The 18876-nt window shown below is 37.0% G+C and overlaps 1 protein-coding gene and 1 pseudogene across 1 annotated transcript; both read left to right on the forward strand.

The window, feature by feature from the left end:
* The first annotated feature begins 738 nt into the window (after positions 1 to 738).
* On the forward strand, positions 739 to 8147 carry LOC126728934 (small RNA degrading nuclease 2-like; annotated as a pseudogene).
* A 2869-nt stretch (positions 8148 to 11016) lies between these two features.
* LOC126728935 (sister chromatid cohesion protein PDS5 homolog D-like) lies at positions 11017 to 12373 on the forward strand. The gene is made up of 2 exons (XM_050434681.1): positions 11017 to 12162; positions 12359 to 12373. The coding sequence occupies exons 1-2, from the start codon at positions 11212 to 11214 to the stop codon at positions 12371 to 12373; spliced, it is 966 nt and encodes a 321-aa protein (XP_050290638.1). The 5' UTR covers positions 11017 to 11211.
* Positions 12374 to 18876: the final 6503 nt, after the last annotated feature.

Here is an 18876-nt window from a genome sequence, read left to right on the forward strand (position 1 = left end):
AAATTATTTGAACATAAACTACCACTGACCATATATCATTTGAACATGAACCACAACTGGACATATATTATTTGGACATAAACTATTTGACATATATTATTTGGACATAAACTATTTGACATATATTATTTGAACATAGACCATTGTTGGACATACCTTATTATGTTGAAAATGAACCATGAACTACAGCTGGATATGGACTATTTTGGACTCATCCCATTGTTGGACATATGACATTTAATTAATTATTCTCTAATATTGGACATCACTTACTATATATAATTATTGTCTTCAAATCATTATTTAATCAAAGCTATTTAATCATTATTATCTAATATTGAACATGATGTTGAATTTTTTTAATGAAAGTCTTATTACCTATCAAAAAAAAGATAATCTTGAAAAGAAAGTGTAAGCTGATGTGACCAGAAGCCCCTTGAAGCATGTTTTCTCTTTGAGTCTGTAAGAAGAGCTTTGCTGTTTGACCCTATACGTTTTTATATAAAATAGGACTAGATAGGTGTTTTGAGATGCATTATTTATATAATGAATACACAAACATAAAAGTTAAATTATGTTGTGGTGTGCAAGTATAAAAATAGTTTCACACAATGAGGAACTAACGATGCTATCAAGTTCAAATGTAGCTTGGCTTCCTGATAACTTGTGGGATATGTTGAAGCAGGGATGGGTGATTACAAAGCTTCCTAAAAATCCAAGGCTTTGAGATCAAATGCAATGGTTGCTGTTGACTGTGAGATGGCTCTCTGTGAAGATGGCTCTGAAGCTTTAGTGAGAGTTTGTGCTGTGGATCGCAATTTACAAATATTAATTACTTCGGCATGTCTTCATTCTCTTCATACAAAAGCAATTCCCATTGTTCCACCTCTCTTTTCCCAAGGGAAAAGAATACTCTTCACTTTGGCTAGCTTGTTTGACAATTTCTAGGCCTCTCGAAGGGTCACTGTTGTACAATCTTTCTAGTGAGTTTGTATTGTGCAGGTGAAACTTGATGAACTTGTAAACCCAAATAAAGTTATTGCAGATTATAGAACTGATATAACTGGAGTTAGTGCAAGAGATTTGGAAGGAGTTACTTGTTCATTGGCAGATGTACAGGTACATTAGGCTGGCTTTCACACTTTTTGGATCAATTCTTTATCTAATATATTTTGGTGCATTTTGTAGAAATCCATGAAGAAGCTGTTTTCAAAGGGAACAATTTTAGTAGGCCACAGTTTAAACAATGACCTGCAAGGTAAGCTAAGCATGATAACTACATATTGGAGTTCCTCTCTATCTCTCTCTCTCTCATGACAACTGAACCATCATTGTCCTTTTTAATTTTGTGCAAGGTAGTTTATTCTTTGCATTTTTGCATTCGTTCAATAATTATTGTGTTGGTTGCAGCACTAAAGTTAGATCATGCAAGAGTAATTGACACCTCACTTATCTTCATGCATTCGGGTGGACCTATCAATAGAAGACCATCTCTGAAGTATTTGTGCAAGGCAAGTTCTTAATGTGTTATTCCTACTTTATGTATTATTCAATTATTAATTAAGGTAAGATATGATTTGAAAAAGGATTCTCTTTCGGCATTTCATTGTGAGTAATGGGCAAGCAGCTGTGGGCCGTTTCAGTTATAGTTAATTGTTCCATTTGTTTTTGACAGTCTGTATTGGTCTATGAAATTTGAAAGAAGGGTGCTCCGCACAATTGTCTAGATGATGCATCTGCTGCAATGAAAATTGTTCTTGCTAAGATAGAGAATGGTGTTGATAATGCTATTCCCTTGGTTCAAGAGGATGTAAGTTGGACATTAAATTCTTGGTGATTTCTAATTCCTACCAATGTGATCCTGCTGATTCACAGTCTTTGATTATCTATAGGTACCTAATTCTGAAATGGCAAAGCTATTTCTACACAGGATACCAAAATATGTGTCCACCGAAGAATTACATAAAGTCATTCCTGGGGACTTTACAATTGAGCTCAAGGTTGAGTATATCCTGTTGGTATCTGAACTTTTCTTTAGAAGATATTGGTTGAGCTTATGATTGCCGGAATGATGTTTATGTTTCACATGTCATGATATTTGGAGTCATCATATGATAGACCGTAATATATATCCCGTGCCCAAAACAGAAAAGAGTTTTGATCCGTGCACAAAAATATATTTGAAATTCCAAACCATTTAACCGTGCGACCAGGGCTGTTGATGGGTGGTCTAGGTTTAGATCTGTTGATCATGTGGATACCAACTATATTCCTATCCCTAATCTTACACCATTGCTATACGGGTTTAAGAGTTGGGTCTTGCTTATCATCAAATCTACATTAATCTACATCCAAGCCTGGATCCAGCCAAGCCAGTTGTATTTTTTGTATGTTTTCAAACTAGCAATCAATTGATCAATTTGTTGAGATAAATTAGTTCTCACCATTAAGATTTCCATGGTAATTTTTTTTTTTTTTTCATATTTGATTAATTTTATATCATTTGATTGAGGGGATAGGTCACACAATTTGTTAACTATTATCAGTGTATCAAAGGAGAGTCAGGTGCTCACTTAGAGCATCCATAACAGTGGAGCTAAATATTTAGCTATTTAGCTCCGCCAAAAATTACTTTATCAATTTTACTTACACACATGCTGTAGCAGTGAATCTATTTTAGCTTTCAACACAATAAAATAATATAAACATCATAATAAAATATTATAACCACTACAACAAAATAATATATCCCACTACCCAAAAAAACATCCATAGAACCAACCACAACCACCTCTACCATCAGCCACAGCCACAACCCCCACCAGCACCAGCACCAGTCCACAGCAAAAAAAAAAAAAAAAAAAAAAAAAAAAAACCCAAATCTTCAATCTTTTTCCTCAGCCATGACCACAGCCACCACCACCATCACCACCACCAATCCACAGCAGGAAAAAAAAAATTCTACCATGAGCAATCACTCTAATCACGTCAGCGAGTTGGGTCGGCAGAAGGGGTGGATCGGCGGCCTGGGAGACCGGAGTTGAGAGAGTAAGAGACCAAAGTGAGAGACTGGAGTTGAGAGAGTGAGAGACCAGAGTGAGAGGTCGGAGTGAGAGAGTGAGAGACCGGAGTGAGAGAGTGAGCTTGAGAGAGATGTTCAGAGATGAGAGAGAGAGAGAGAGAGAGAGGCAGGTGTGTATTGTTTTAATCACCAGTTGATTAAAATAATAAATTTTTTTTTTAGCTCTCATGAACAGTGCACATCTATTTTTAGACGTGCACTGTAGCGGTGGAGCTAAAAAAAAAAAAAGATTTAGCTCCACTACTGGAGCATTTTTTTTGTGACTGGGGAGCTAAAATATACCAATATACCTATATAGCACTATTGCTATAAGTGCTCTTAGGCTAGGCAGGGAGCTTTTAGTGAGGGCTTATTTATTTATTATTTTAATCATGTAATCTTTTAGCTTAAAATGTTGTTCTCTCTTTCCTTTTTCTTTTTAAAAATTTTTATATAAGAATGTTGTAAAGTCTATTCTTAGATTAATTAATAGAGCCTCTTAATAATTTAAAAAATTCACACCATGCCTAGTAAGGCTGCATTTGGAATAGCTTTTGTTGGGCAGCTTTTACTATTTAGCTTATTTTTTCTACTATTAATAGGTTCCACTGTACTATTTCGCTAACTTTTATCTTTATTTATGGTAGTTTCAGCAAACAATTTTCAGTTTCAGCTAAATAAGTTGTTCTCATATGAACTCTAAGTGTTAGATACGTATGATTTGAGTGTAGTATATGTATAATATTATAACTATATTAAGAGTTTGGCGCCTTGCTTCACTCAAGTGAGTACCTTTTTGGGCGCCTCACAACTCATGCGATACAAGGATTTGGCACCTTTAAGGCTGCCTTTTGCCTTTTGACTACAATGACTATTACATGAAAAACATTTTTTTTTTTTTTTTTTTTTTTTTTTTTTTTGTAACAAACTGTGGAAGGTGAGAGGAGATTTCAGACTCGCATCAATTACGGATGGTTAATTGCTGATTTAGTGTATGTGCTTAAAGAGGAAGGAGGTGAATTATATTTTGAACAAACAATCCTCCTTGTGCTTAGCACTACTACCTGATGGGTCCTTATATGGAAGCATACTAATCCATACACAAGCAGCAGCTTAATCATATGTTTGTAAGCAGGTTAGGTAGAAATAAGAAAACTGCCCTCATTTGATGGAATGGCACAAGAATTCAGATAAGATTCCATGATGTGTGACTGGAAGCCTGGAACTCTCTGCTTGCCATGCATTTCTCGCACTGTTTAGGCTGATTCACTTTATATTCAACCCAATTTACAAGCTTCCACCACACACTCATGCACAATATCAAAGTTTCCCCTTGTATAACCTCTCTCTCTCCCTCTGGGAGAAAAGAAGGGGGGGGGGGGGGGGGTGTGGGTGGGGGTTTTGGTAAGTTCGTAACTAGGATCTACCCACTCTACTCCTTGGCCATGTTTGTGTATCCACTCTCCACCCTTCTACTTGTAAGGGTCTAACGTGGTGTATGCTTTTCTGGCAGCCATCTAAAAAGATGCAAGAAGATAAATCTTCTTTGTTTGCCGTCTTTAAGAACTCACAAGAGGCACATCAAGCATATGAAAAAGTCAAAGGCAGCCTAGAAAAGGTATATACCGTGATCTTTTTCAACTTACTATAGTTTACCTGCCTGGCATCCCTATCATATGTTTTTATTTATTTATTTATTAATTTTATATTTTATAAATGATAAGTAATGGTATTTTATTGAAAGAATAGATTACTTCATGCTCGCAATGATGAACACAAAGTAAACTGAAATGATAACAATTGATTATGCACAGAACAAAAATCTAAAGATTCTTGGAAATCTAAAAAGGAATTGCAACTATCAGGAAAAAAAAAATCTAAAAGGGAATTGCTGTTTGTTAGACTCCACACCCAAGACTAAATCCAACAGGATTCAGAACAACAGTGACTCCAATTGAGCCTTTGATCTTTCAGTATCTTCAAAAATGCAACTATTTCACTCTATCCACAACCACTACATCACACATAACCGGTAAAGGTTCCAAATCTATGATGAATGCTTCCCAAACCAATTCCTCCGCCCAAATAAAAGATTTGTGACCCTCCTTGGTAACCACCCAATCCCAAAAGTTCGAAAGACTAAGCTTCATAAAACATATGCAACATCACAATGGATCAACAAATGATCCATTCTCTCCATCACTTATACAAGCAACAACAACTAGCTAAGAAGAAACCTCTCTTGATAAGATTATCACACGTGAAAACTATTAATGTTTTTATGTATAGATACTTAAGGAACTTTTTCCTTTTGCATTTTTTTTTAATTTTATATTTTCACTTTATAATATATGATTTATTGATAATGATATATTGGGTCTATTTGGATTGAGCTTATTTTTGCTGAAAATGAAAACTGAAACTGAAAACACTATAGCAAAATAATTTTTAAATGCGTGAATGATGAAAACACTATCCACAACCACTACATCACACATAACCGGTAAAGGTTCCAAATCTATGATGAATGCTTCCCAAACCAATTCCTCCGCCCAAATAAAAGATTTGTGACCCTCCTTGGTAACCACCCAATCCCAAAAGTTCGAAAGACTAAGCTTCATAAAACATATGCAACATCACAATGGATCAACAAATGATCCATTCTCTCCATCACTTATACAAGCAACAACAACTAGCTAAGAAGAAACCTCTCTTGATAAGATTATCACACGTGAAAACTATTAATGTTTTTATGTATAGATACTTAAGGAACTTTTTCCTTTTGCATTTTTTTTTAATTTTATATTTTCACTTTATAATATATGATTTATTGATAATGATATATTGGGTCTATTTGGATTGAGCTTATTTTTGCTGAAAATGAAAACTGAAACTGAAAACACTATAGCAAAATAATTTTTAAATGCGTGAATAATACCGTGTGACCCATTTTTTTTTTTTTTTTCTGAATAAAATGGTTGTGGGTTCCATAAACAGTGCGTGAACAGTGACATTTGTCTCGTGAACAGTAAATTTTGTCTCCTCCCTGAAACACGTTAAACCCAAAAAAAAAAAAAAAAAAAAAAAAAGAGAAAAACACAACACAGGATTCAGCGGAAACACTGAATCCAAACGGCATCATTGCATAGTTATCTTTATTTTCTTTTTCATTTAGTTAAATTATGAGGAAGAAAGAGACATGGATCTATGTTTTTGAGAAAAATATATCTATAAGAGTTAAATTGCATACATTTGTATAGTAGTAAACAAAGTATATATAGTTACAACTTGGTCTAATAGTTCTCACACTATCAATTTTTTTAAAAATAAAATTATTGCATTGTGTTTTCATACATATCTCACTATATATAATACTTGACTACAAAATATATTTTGTTACACAGCAAAATTTTTTTAAATTAAAACATAATTTTAAATAACAAATATTGAATTTTTAATATGGGAAATGCTAACGAATACCCTTAGGGTATTGGTTAATAAAATGGGACGAATGCCCTTAAGGCATTGGTTAATGTAAGGTTGAATTTAATCAACCATCTTGTTGGCTTTATTCTATGCCAAATTTGCTTGTAATTCAACATTTAAAAACCCTGTATTTAGGTGGGAATCATGTAAGGGTAGTGTGTGAGAGAGTGTGAAGAAAAGCTCAAGATTGTGCACTCAGCAAGGGACTCGCGACTGGATCTTGTGGCTTGCTCACGGCTTGCAAGTCATCAAAGGATGCACATGAGTGAAGCATGCAGAGAAGCTGAATAGTCACGCCAGCTGGAGCACAACAGGACAAAAAGTCCAGTTTGGCCATTCAGTTAGCTCACAGCTTGGACTCGCAACTTAGTCAATTCGCGAGGCCAAGTCGCCAGTCCATTCTGTTTGGGAAAAACTGACTCTTCGCATTCCAAACACACACCAGTATAAATACCCTTTATACCCACGAAATGTAGAGAGCTTCCAGAGAGAATTTTGAGAGAAAAACCTTAGAGAAAAACAAGATTGACTCATCTACAATCTTCATCCTTTGATTCTCCAAATTCCTTTACTCTCACCCTCTCCATTGTTAAATCCTTGAGAGGTACATTAGCCAAAACTTTTTCTCACCATACCCATATCATTGAGGAGGCTATTTGGTGCTTGGGAAGCAGTTAGGAAGGGACCAATTGATATTGGTTGATGCTATGGATTATAGCGGAATCTGGTAAACTAAAGAAAACAAAGGTTTGGCATAACCTTATTAGAGCAAGAACCTTGGAGGGCTTAGGTACACTGGGTAGATTAGGCTTGGAGGGTCTTCTGCTGTTCATGTTTCCCAACTTCATTTTTTAGTGGAATATTGACCGCTTGAAGGGCGGCGAAGAGGTTTTACGCCGAGGACTTTGGTTTCCTCTTCGATAACACATCACTTTATTGTCCTTGTGTTTGCATCTCTCTTCCCTTAATCTTAGTCATTTAATTTATGCTGTGGTTGTAATTTTATTTGGTTTAGATTGTTTTATCAATTCTGTTTTAGCTTATGTTCATGTTCCACACATATATTGTTTGATAATAAGCTTGAATTGGTAATTTGTAAATTGGGGGTCTAAATGTTCAAGGTGTTTTATACACTAATTGAACATTCAATTGGTATCAGAGTGGGTACACTTGTTGTGGTTTAAATACCTTAATGCGATCCTTGACCCCATTTGAGATGGACCGGTCTCAATCTCTAAATGCTCCACTATATTTTGATGTTAGCAACTATGCCTTTTGCAAAGTCAGGATGAGGGCATTTTTGTGTTCAATGGATGAAACCATTTGGGATGCGGTGGATATTGGATGGACTAGGCTGGAGGCTGCTAAATCCACGTGGGATAAGGCAGCCCTCGCGGTGTCTAATGCAGATAGCAAAGCACTTAACGCTATTTTTTGTGGTGTATCTCTAGATGAGTTCCACAGGATATCTCACATTTCTATTGCCAAGGAGGCATGGCAGATATTGGAGACCACGTATGAAGGAACGAAGAAAGTGAAAGACACTAGGTTGCAAATGTTGACCACTCGTGTAACACCCCATAATTTTGATACCAATTAAATTATTATGCGTAAATTATAAAGGAGGCCTACAATTAAAGGATTTAATTGATTTGGGCCTAAGTTATTAAAAATAAGATTAATACTATGGAATATGAAGCCTAAGTGAGGTGGTATGAGTAAATATATGGGCCTTAATAACCCTAGCCTTTTTTCTCTTAAGTCACACGTGTATTTGCTAGTTGGATTCCTTTTGCTTCAGCCGACTATTGAATGTTGATTTTCTTCACTGTCGCTGGGAGTGGAGACTACAGCTACGGTTCTTTTCTGCTCTAAACTTAGGATAGTTGAATACTCAATGGCTAGAGTTTGTTCCCACTCTCATAGCATCTGTTATTGGCGTACCTAATGGAGAAAAAAAAATAGGGGCTGCCGTTATGGATCTAAAACTAGGATTATTATATTAGAACAAGGGTGCTTTGTGGGTTATATATAATTGTTTATAGTCTCATTGTATTCACCGTTAAACTGACCTACATCCACGCCCTTTTCATTGTCTAAATCCTAGTCCAGCACATCAAGGGAATACTAGGCAATTGGATGCATAAATTAAGGTACATGTTAGGTTAATCACATGTCCATCTTTCTGCCATATTAAAGTTTCACGCATAGATTATATTAATGGAAAAGGGCTGCATTATGTTATTTGACACCTACCTCTGCATCTAGTGACACTAATTATCATCTCTAAGCCACTGCTGTATGCAGCAACTCTTTAAGCCCAAAAATCTGATTATGCAGCAATATTTTTAAGCCAAAATCTGATTAGGTAGAGCCAAAAAGATATGATTATGCAGCGGTAATTGTAAGCCCAAAATCTGACATGGCTGAAGAGTATTTCAAAGAAACTAAACACCTCCGTAGGCTTTAATGTTGATAGATTAAACTATTTAAGTGTGAAAACAGATTGCTAAGTGGGAAAATTTTGTATTGATAGACCTATTTTTGGTGTTGCTAGGTCCTAATTCTACTGATTTATTACGACTGAAGGGTGGTTGATTTCTTTTATTATTATTTTTTTTATTTTTTTTTTTTGGTAAATTGGATATTGTATTAAAACTTAAGTGGCTAAGGCCACTTCATTACAACTACGAACCTGGGACGTGCCCAGTTTGTCCAAAATTAAAAGGGGGGTAATTACAGAGGGAGGGGCTTCAAAAATAACAAAATCTTCCTCCATTTCAGTACCAATTCTTGCAAGTCTGTCTGCACACTTGTTACCTTCCCTGTAACAATGCTTGATCCGAGCTTGAGGAAATATCTTCAGCATGTCCCTGCAGTCATCAACAAGAGAAGCAATCTCACTATTAGTTTCAGCTGCATTAGCAAGTAAAGAGACAACGGATGAGGCATCCACTTCAACTTCTAATGCATTTATCCCAAGACTCAAGCAAAGCTTTAGACCATCCCTTAATGCCCAAAACTCTGCTGCAAAACTAGTGGTAAAACCGATAGATCTAGCAAAACCACCAATCCAATCTCCATGGCAATCTCTTATAATTCCTCCTCCACCTGCAAGACCCGGGCTGCCAAGCGCTGACCCATCAGTGTTCAGCTTTGTCCACAATGGCTGCGGTTTGGTCCATCCCACTGCTATCCGCATTACTCTTGAGCCATTTACATGATTCAACACACAGTAAAAATACTCTGCTACCTGATTCTCCACTGCCTTGCGAAGATTATAGGATAATGGCCTAGCAAACAATCTTTTATTTCTAAATAACCAAAGATTCCAAATTCCAAATAGGAAAAAGATGGCCCATTGTTGTTCCTTGCCCGGAACTTTGGAGGAGTAGCAGGCATTCTGATGCGGGAGACACAAGAAGATTCTTATTTAGTATTATTTATGTTTGCAAGCCAATTGTATTTTTATATTTTAGGTTCTATTAGTTTAGTGGGCTATTAGTATTTTAATTTAGAAGTAAGGTTATTTTTGTAATAAGGCAATTAGGGTTTCCTAGCCAATTAGAACTGGGGTTTAGTAATCCTTTATAAGCAACCTATTGTACTCCTTGAGGAGATAGTTGATATTTTGACGAATGAAAACAATGGTCGTTTGGTCTTTCTTTGGTCTGGTGCTGACTCCAGGTCTACCCTAGGTGCTGACTCGTAGTGGTTTCCCCGCTTGGTGCTGACTCCAAGCAAGGCCTAGGTGCTGACTCCTAGGTCATATCTTTTATTTTTCCGTTATTTCAGTTTTGTTCTGGTTGTCCTGCGTCAGTTTTGGTATCAGAGCAAACACCGATCTGTTTGAAGCATCACCGCAGTCACGAACCAGAAAAGTATTTAAAAAAAAAAAAAATCATTCAGTGCCCGTATTTCTCATCCCATCAAATCACAATTCAGATCCATAAGAAGTCAGCGCCGCCATTAGCCCCCATCACCGGCAGCATCCCCATCACACCGACAACTTCCAATTTCATTGTCCAGCGCCACCACAACGACGATCCAGCCTTCAAACCACCATTTGCTCACCTGCTCCAATCGATCAAGCCACCGGAAGGTTACCCGTCAACCAAAGCCTTTGACCCAACAACCAACAAACCCCATCTGTCAATCTTGGCCACCGTTGAAGCACCACCCAGCTGCCAGGAAAGCCAGCCACCTCTGTTCTGCACTGTCGCAAGCCCACCAGACTCATGAGAGCTATGGTCGAGACTTCGCCAAACCCAACTGCGACGCCAAGCTCAACCCGATCCAATAAGGTAACTCGTAAATAGTATGTGTTAAAATCCTAAAATCCCAGCACACTTCTCTTTGCAATACCCAATCCATATGACCTCACGTGATACATAACTTGTGACCTACCCATTAACCCCAGAACAAACCCGTTTAAAAAAAAAAAAAAAAAAAAAAAAAAAAAAAAAAAAAAAATCTTTACCTGGCCCAATTTTCCCTTTAAAAGTCCACCCATCAGCCCCATTTCCTAACAAACGCAAGCATATGCCTATTGTTTGACAACCCAGTACTATACCAACCCATAAAACCTTGCCTGACCAAAAATAAAAGGGCAGAAAATTAAGATTTAGTCTTTGTGTATTGTGCCTCAAAGTTGGAGCTGGAAAATGACTTCCTTTGATAGAAAGCTTGAGAAGCAGCTTAAAGATAGAGAATTTGAGAGGCAAATTAAGGAGGCTGGGAATAGACTCATTAACCCTCCTTCCTCCATTGATGATCTTCTCACTCTTCTTGATAAAGTTGAAAATTTGTTAGCATATGTGGAGCAAGAACCATCCAAATCAATGCGAGATGCACTTTTACCCTCAGTGAAGGCATTGATCACTGATAAACTTTTGAGACATGCTGAAATGGATGTGAAGGTTTCAGTTGTATCTTGCATTATTGAGATTACAAGGATAACAGCACCAGATGCCCCATATAAGGATGAGCAAATGAAAGAAATATTTCAGTTTATTGTGGCAGCATTTGAAAATATGCCTCATGTGTCTACTCGCTCTTATAAGAAGGTGGTTTCAATTCTTGATACCATTGCAAAGGTCAAGTTATGCTTTGTGATGCTGGATCTTGAGTGTGATGCATTGGTTGTTGAGATGTTTCAAAGTTTCTTAAAGATAATTAGGTCCAACTATCCACCTTTTGTACTTTCAGCCATGGAAACAATTATGAATCTGGTCATAGATGAAAGTGAAGACATTTCTTTGGATCTTCTCAGTTCACTCTTTGCTATTGTAAGAAAGGAAAATCAAAATGTTTCACCTATTTCGTGGACATTAGGGGAGCAAATAATCACAAGGATTAATGCCCAGCTAGAAAGGATAATGGCACCCACTCAAAAACTACCCAACGAGCTTGAGAGTGCACATGATGTGAATGTTGAAGTTGTTAAACGTGCTTCTGATCAACCCTCCACAATCCTTGAAGATCTACATCTTGGTAAAGTCGAAGAGGTTAAAACCACAATGTTTCCTATGGTTCATAAAGTTCAAGATGAGATTATGCTAATTCCACACATTGATTTTGTAATTCCAAATGAGTCTAATGCGGTGGAATTCAAGGTTTTTATTTTCTCTGTGCTCCCTACAGTGATTCCAGACTTGAAGCAAGTGCTACTTGTCAGCATCCTAATCCTTCAACACTTTAGAACTCGAGGTCGAGTTTTCTCCAACCAGAGGAGAATGATGCGGGAGACACAAGAAGATTCTTATTTAGTATTATTTATGTTTGCAAGCCAATTGTATTTTTATATTTTAGGTTCTATTAGTTTAGTGGGCTATTAGTATTTTAATTTAGAAGTAAGGTTATTTTTGTAATAAGGCAATTAGGGTTTCCTAGCCAATTAGAACTGGGGTTTAGTAATCCTTTATAAGCAACCTATTGTACTCCTTGAGGAGATAGTTGATATTTTGACGAATGAAAATAATGGTCGTTTGGTCTTTCTTTGGTCTGGTGCTGACTCTAGGTCTACCCTAGGTGCTGACTCCTAGTGGTTTCCCCGCTTGGTGCTGACTCCAAGCAAGGCCTAGGTGCTGACTCCTAGGTCATATCTTTTATTTTTCCGTTATTTCAGTTTTGTTCTGGTTGTCCTGCGTCACATTCAACTTTAACCAATCAGCAATATCAAGGTCAAAAGAATACCGGAGATGAGAAGGGCAGTCAGCCTCTGCCCAGAAACTAGATGCACCTGGGCAGTCTCTAATAATGTGAATAATGGTTTCTTGATCCTCATGACACCAGTCACAGGATGTGTCTCCAATAAAGCCTCTCAGAGCTAACACTGACTTTGTGGGAATGCTTTTCAAAAGGCATTTCCAAATAAACAGTTGAATTTTGGGCAGGATTTTAAGCTTCCAAATCCAGTTGCCTAAAAATTTGGGATCATTTGGATTTAATCCTGTAGCTAGCATATACGCATTCTTAGCATCAAACTCTCCTTTCGAACTAGATATCCAGCAAATATGATCTTCCCTTCTCGAAGCAATCCGGATAGGGATGGCTCGGATAGAGTGAACCAAAAGGGGGGGCAGCTCAAAAGAAACACTATGCAAATCCCAAATTTCATCCTTTTGAACATCAGAGACTCGAAGCTCCTCCTCACCCTTGTTTAGGGGTCCTTCCACACAACTCCTTAATGACCCAAAATCAAGCCACTTATCTGCCCAAAAAGATAGTTGACTATTGTGTCCAATAACCCATTTCATACCTTTCTCACACAAAGTGGCTCCCTTAATGATTGCTGCCCAGGTTCTTGACTTTGGCGCTTTACTAGTAACCATTCTCCTGCAGTATTTATGCTTTAGAACTTTAGCCCAAGGTTTCTCCCCCTCATTCTTCATTCTCCAACATAACTTTGCAGCTAAGGTGAGATTTCGTTCCTTTGCTGCATGAAGGCCGAGACCCCCTCTGTCTTTTGGTATTGTTACTTTTTTCCACCCCACCATATGAATCTTCCTTTTCTCTTCTGTGGATCCCCATAAGAAGTTCCTACTAATCCTATCAAGGTTGGTGTGAATCCTCTCAGGCAGATAGCACCCCTGCATAACATATGAGGGGATGGCTGATAGGACTGCTTTGGTGAGAGTTAGCCTCCCTACCATGGATAGCAGATTGGCTTTCCAGCCTTGAAGCTTTGCCTGAACTTTATCAAGAATGAAATCAAAATCACGTGTGGAGGAGTTTCCATACTTAATAGGGAATCCCAAATACTTCCCAAAGTTGTGAGTAGGAGATATTCCCAAAAGATTGCTGAAAGTTTCACGAGAATCCGGATCAACATTATTGGAGAAAAGAACTTTAGATTTGCTCAAATTCACTTTTTGCCCTGAAAGTTCACAGAAAGTATCCAAAACATCCTTCACGCTTTGGCAATTCTTACTATCCGCCTTCGCAAAAAGGACAAGATCGTCAGCGAAGAAGAGATGAGTGAAGGCAGGACCAGATTGGGATGCCTTAAGGGGGTTCCAGAGATTATTTTCACACCTATCATCAATCAAGAAGCCCAATAGCTCCAGAGATTTCTTTTATTTTTGCAACTAAGAGGTAAGTGGTATTTACTAATTTTGGGGGTTTTCCCAAAACAGCATTGATTATTAAACTATTTATATCAAAGAAATATGTTGATATTTTATATGTAAATTGATATTTTATAAATGCTTGATGTGCACATTGGTTATTCGTTTTATGAAAAACTTGTGGGACAACCTGAATTTATTTAAACTTATATGTGTGAATATATCTTTATATTTTTTAAAATTATGAATGGATTATTTTTGTGACCATTTTGAAATGTGTTTTGAAACCCTATGGCAAGTCGTGATTAGAAGTTCAGTATGGTATTTAGCCCTTAGCAAGGGACGGTCCCAAGAAAGCGGACAGTGCACATTTGATAGCTCCTTAGCAAGAGAGTATACTATTGAGGATCCAAAAAGGAAGCTCCTTAGTAAAGGAGTACACCTTCAGGTTTCAAAGGAACTACCCTTAAGAGAAGGGAAGAAAAGGGAGTTCCAGTCCCAAAAAGAGGACAGCACAATCCTGTCAACGGAGCGTAAACGTTGACCACGAGAAAAGCCTAGGAATTTGTTTATATGATGGTATAGATATTTGTTTTTTATGTGAAATATTTGATGATAAAATATTGATGAGTTACAAGTTATGAATTTGTTGTAAGAATTATTTATTTGAAAGGTTTGTCCCCACACCCAAATGTTAGTGAATTCCACTTATTGAGTTATCTCACCCCTCCCCCCTTTATTTCCCATTACATTAGAGGGATTATTGGAGTAAAGATTCTTGGGAGACAGCAGTTACGAACTATTTTGTGGAACTGAAGATTTTATTATTAATGTTATGGGATTAAACATTGTATTGGAGAAATATTTTGAGGATGTTTTGTCTTTGGTGGATTAGAGCTCTGACATTTGTGATGAGATTTTAGATTGTTGGTTTCTTTCATTTAATATTTTTATGGATTATTCAGATTAAATAGACTTTAATTGCTTATGATTTTGGGGCGTTACAACTCGGTTTGAGGAGCTGAAAATGAGGACAAGTCATTTGGCTCTTTCTATAGCAAGCTGAATGAGGTGGTCATTGGCAAGTTCAACTTGGGTGAGAAAATAGAGGACTCAAAGATAGTGAGGAAAATCCTTCGATCATTGCTAGAGAGCTTCCGTGCAATGGTTACAGCAATTGAAGAGAGTAAAGACCTTGATGATATCAAAGTTCAATAACTGATTGGCTTACTTCAAACATATAAGCTGTCATTGCCATCCCAAAGGAAGAGCAAATCTCTTGCTCTTAAGATGATTAATGAAAGGGTAGAAGCTTACGACTCATCGAATGAGGATGTTGTCAAGAAAGATGTTGCTTACCTTGTGAAAAATATCTGAAAATTTTTGAAGTTCAAGAACAATGGAAAATTTGGTGATAAAGGGTGATTTCCAAGTTCCGAAAAGGAGAAAAAGGACTTCAAAAGGAAAGATGGAAAGGAGTCTTAATCCACTCAGGTAGTCACTTGTTTCAAATGCAATGGACATGGCCACTTCAAGAAGGAATGTCCTAATTATTTAAGAATGAAGGGCAAGGTGTATGCCACCACTCTTAGTGACTCAGACTCTTCCAATTCTAATTCAAAGGAAAGCTGTGATGGAGAGGGGAATTACTTTGCTTTTATGACTATTGATCATTTTGAGTCTTCAGAGGACTTGAGTTTGCTTGTAGAAGAGCTTGGGGAGCATAGTGATGAGGAATCAGGGAGTTGTTGAAGAATCAGATGTTGAAGAAGATGAAAGTACTGTGGGTCTTTAGGAAAACTACAATTCCCTCCTTGAGAAGTTAGGAGAATATGCAAGGGTGGCCAAGGCAGCCGTTAAAAAGATGAAGAAGGCAGAGGAGGACTATAGAAGTCTCCTAGTGCGATATAAGGAGGCTAAATGTGAAATAGAGACGCTGAATGGAGAGCTAATTGAAGCTTACTGAAAGATAAAATTTCTTGAGATTAAGGTGGTTCAAGCAAATGCCAAAGTAGAAAGAGTTTCCTCCAAGAAGCTAGATGAAGTCCTTTCTCATCAAAAACCTTTCTCTGATAGAACCGGATTAGGATATACCGGAGAGAGTAGTTCAGCTGTGAATATCTCCAAGGAAGTAAAGTTTGTGAAAGCAAAAGAACTGGTTGTAGTTGCACCTACTGCTGAGAAAGTAAATGTGGAGAAGAAGAAGAATGTGGCTGACCAATGGGTGTTGAATAAGCCCCGTAATCAATCAGTTGTCAGACCTGAAGCTAAAGGGAAATCACTTCCAAAATCACAAAGAGATCCGAGAACAAACCATTTATGCCATCACTATGGACTTCAAGGGCACACCATACCAAATTTTCATAAGCTTAGTGCATTGAAGAATGCAAGGGATCAAAGGTCAAGAGGACCAAGAGATGACAAAAGGAATTGGGCTGCTGGGCATTCAAGAGGTCGAGATGGTGATTCCGGAGTGATGGATGTGATGAAGATGATTGATGCATTCATCACCTACTTGGCAAGCTTCACCAGAAGGTTTGAAAGCCCTAACATTCATACCCAATCCTATAGGGATATCACCCCAAACGCACGTGACGTGTGGGTGAAGAGGGGTACTCATGCATATGCATTACAACATGTCTATGCATCAATACTTCTTATGTTTTGTGACTATGCTTGATTGTATGCTTTTTGCTAGCTTGAGTTGAAAAGTGTTTGTATGTTTGCATTTGTTTTAAATGTCTTTACATTGTTGCTTTTCTATCAATCTTTTCTTGCTTTTATTTCAAAAATTCAAAAACACGTAAAAAGTAGAAAATCCAAAAAGTTTGATCGACATTATTGTGTTTTGTCACAAACATATTTTGCCTTGTACCTTTGTACTAATGACCTTGTGCATCTACGAGCGTAGATTGTTCCCTATGCACTCATATCATTATGGGAAAACTCTTGACATTTATGTGATTGTTGTAAATAAATCTTCAATCTTGTCATGAATGATTAGTCAATGGTTTTGTTGATCTTAAGACATGCATAGACTTGTGCCTATATATCTTCCCACTCTTTTATTTTATTGTTTTTGCTTAAAGAGCTCAACAAATGTAAATCTCCAAATGAAAAGAGATAATGAGCTGCAAAAGCCTGTCGCACATACTAGTATTTGACTAGGAAAAAGGGAAAGCGACTTAAAATTAAATGTATGATGCCTAAAAAGCTAAAGGCTTGCTCATCAAATTGAAATATCAAAAATTTCAAACATCGTTCTCACAATGAGATGTAATGATTCAAAAAGATCAAATGATTTGATGTATATGGAGCCAAATGAAAAGCTTCAAATTTATGTTATCAAGTTTTGTGGGAGGTCATATATGCATATTTCTATAATTGAGATGGGTCACTCTATCTAGTGCTAATTGTGTATGTCTTGGTTGAATTGATCATTGAAGCTTCACATTAGACTAAGGACTATCTCATTTTTGATATCCACACACATCACACATGTCTATGTTCAATGAATGCCATATTCATTTGTGTGATTGTACTTGATAAAATGTGTTTTCAAATGCTCAATTTTTGTTGATCAAACACAAAAATATTTTTGAGTATTTTAGTTGTTTTTGGAAAGTATTTTGTTTTTACAAAAATTTCAAAAACAGTATTGCCCTGTTTTGGCGACTTGGTCACGGGTCAGTCCAGTTGCATGCCCCCAATCGCGAGCACCACTCAGAGAATATTCACGACTCATTGGCGAGTTAAAGTCCCAGTCGTGAAAAATACTTAGAAAATTTTTCAAAATCTAGTTTTTTAGGTTTCTCATGACTCAGCGAGTGTAAGCTCCAGTCACGAGGGTTACACAGAAATTTTCGCGACTTCCTCGCAAGTGGAACTTCTAGTTGCAAAAAACACTTAGATAAATTTTTCAAAAATTTCGTCTTAGGTGTCTCGTAGCTTGTCCTAGCGACTTGTCCGCGGCTTAACTCAGTCGCGAAAAACGCGTGTTTTGCGTTTCTTGGTTAGTTTTTTAAAAACTTTTTCAATTTTCCCTCGAACATTTTTAACTGTTCATTGTCTTGTCCTTTCAACTCTTTCTCAAACTCACCGTGTTCTTCTCAAAAACCTCAATTTTTCTTCAACATCTCATCTTCAATCTTCAAGAAAAGGTATGGGTTTTCTCATTTTCTCTAAGTATTTCATGTCTATAACCTTTTTTTCTTTATTTTTTTTTTTTTTTTTTTTGGTTGATTGTTGGGTTTTGAGTTATGTGTTGTTTCGGAGATAGGTTGGGTCTATTGTGTTGTGTTTGATTATATGGGTTCTGTTGGATTTGTTAATCTGATACTTGATTTGATTATTTTCATGGTTAATTCCCATTGTTGGGTTGTTTATCTTACCTGTGCTATGTTATGCATGCCATGTTCATAGTAGATTGTCATAATGACAGTTACTTGTAACTCTGTGGTGTTCATAGATTACACTATTCTCTGTTGTGCCTGCACATTCATCATATTTTGTCACCAGTGATACACAATGCACTAGTGTTTCTCATGTTTACAAGCTACTGACTTGGTTCATGCTCTGTGGTTGAGTGATATATCTCTCCGAATATCAATGTGTATTCATTTCTTTGACTAACTTGAATCTAATCAAGTTGATGTTTGTGTCTTGTGTCTTGTGTCTTTGCTCTTGGTTCTCTGCTGTGTGTCTCTTCTTTTGCAGATGTCACGTCGTTCCTCTAAAGGAAAAGAGATTGCAATTGATGTT

This window comes from Quercus robur, chromosome 5 (assembly GCF_932294415.1).
Source record: "Quercus robur chromosome 5, dhQueRobu3.1, whole genome shotgun sequence".
In the NCBI taxonomy this organism is placed as follows: Eukaryota; Viridiplantae; Streptophyta; class Magnoliopsida; order Fagales; family Fagaceae; genus Quercus; species Quercus robur.

What these genes read in the sequence shown, in the direction of transcription:
- LOC126728935 (XM_050434681.1), top strand. Translation starts at nt 11,212, where the DNA reads ATGACTTCCTTTGATAGAAAGCTTGAGAAGCAGCTTAAAGATAGAGAA.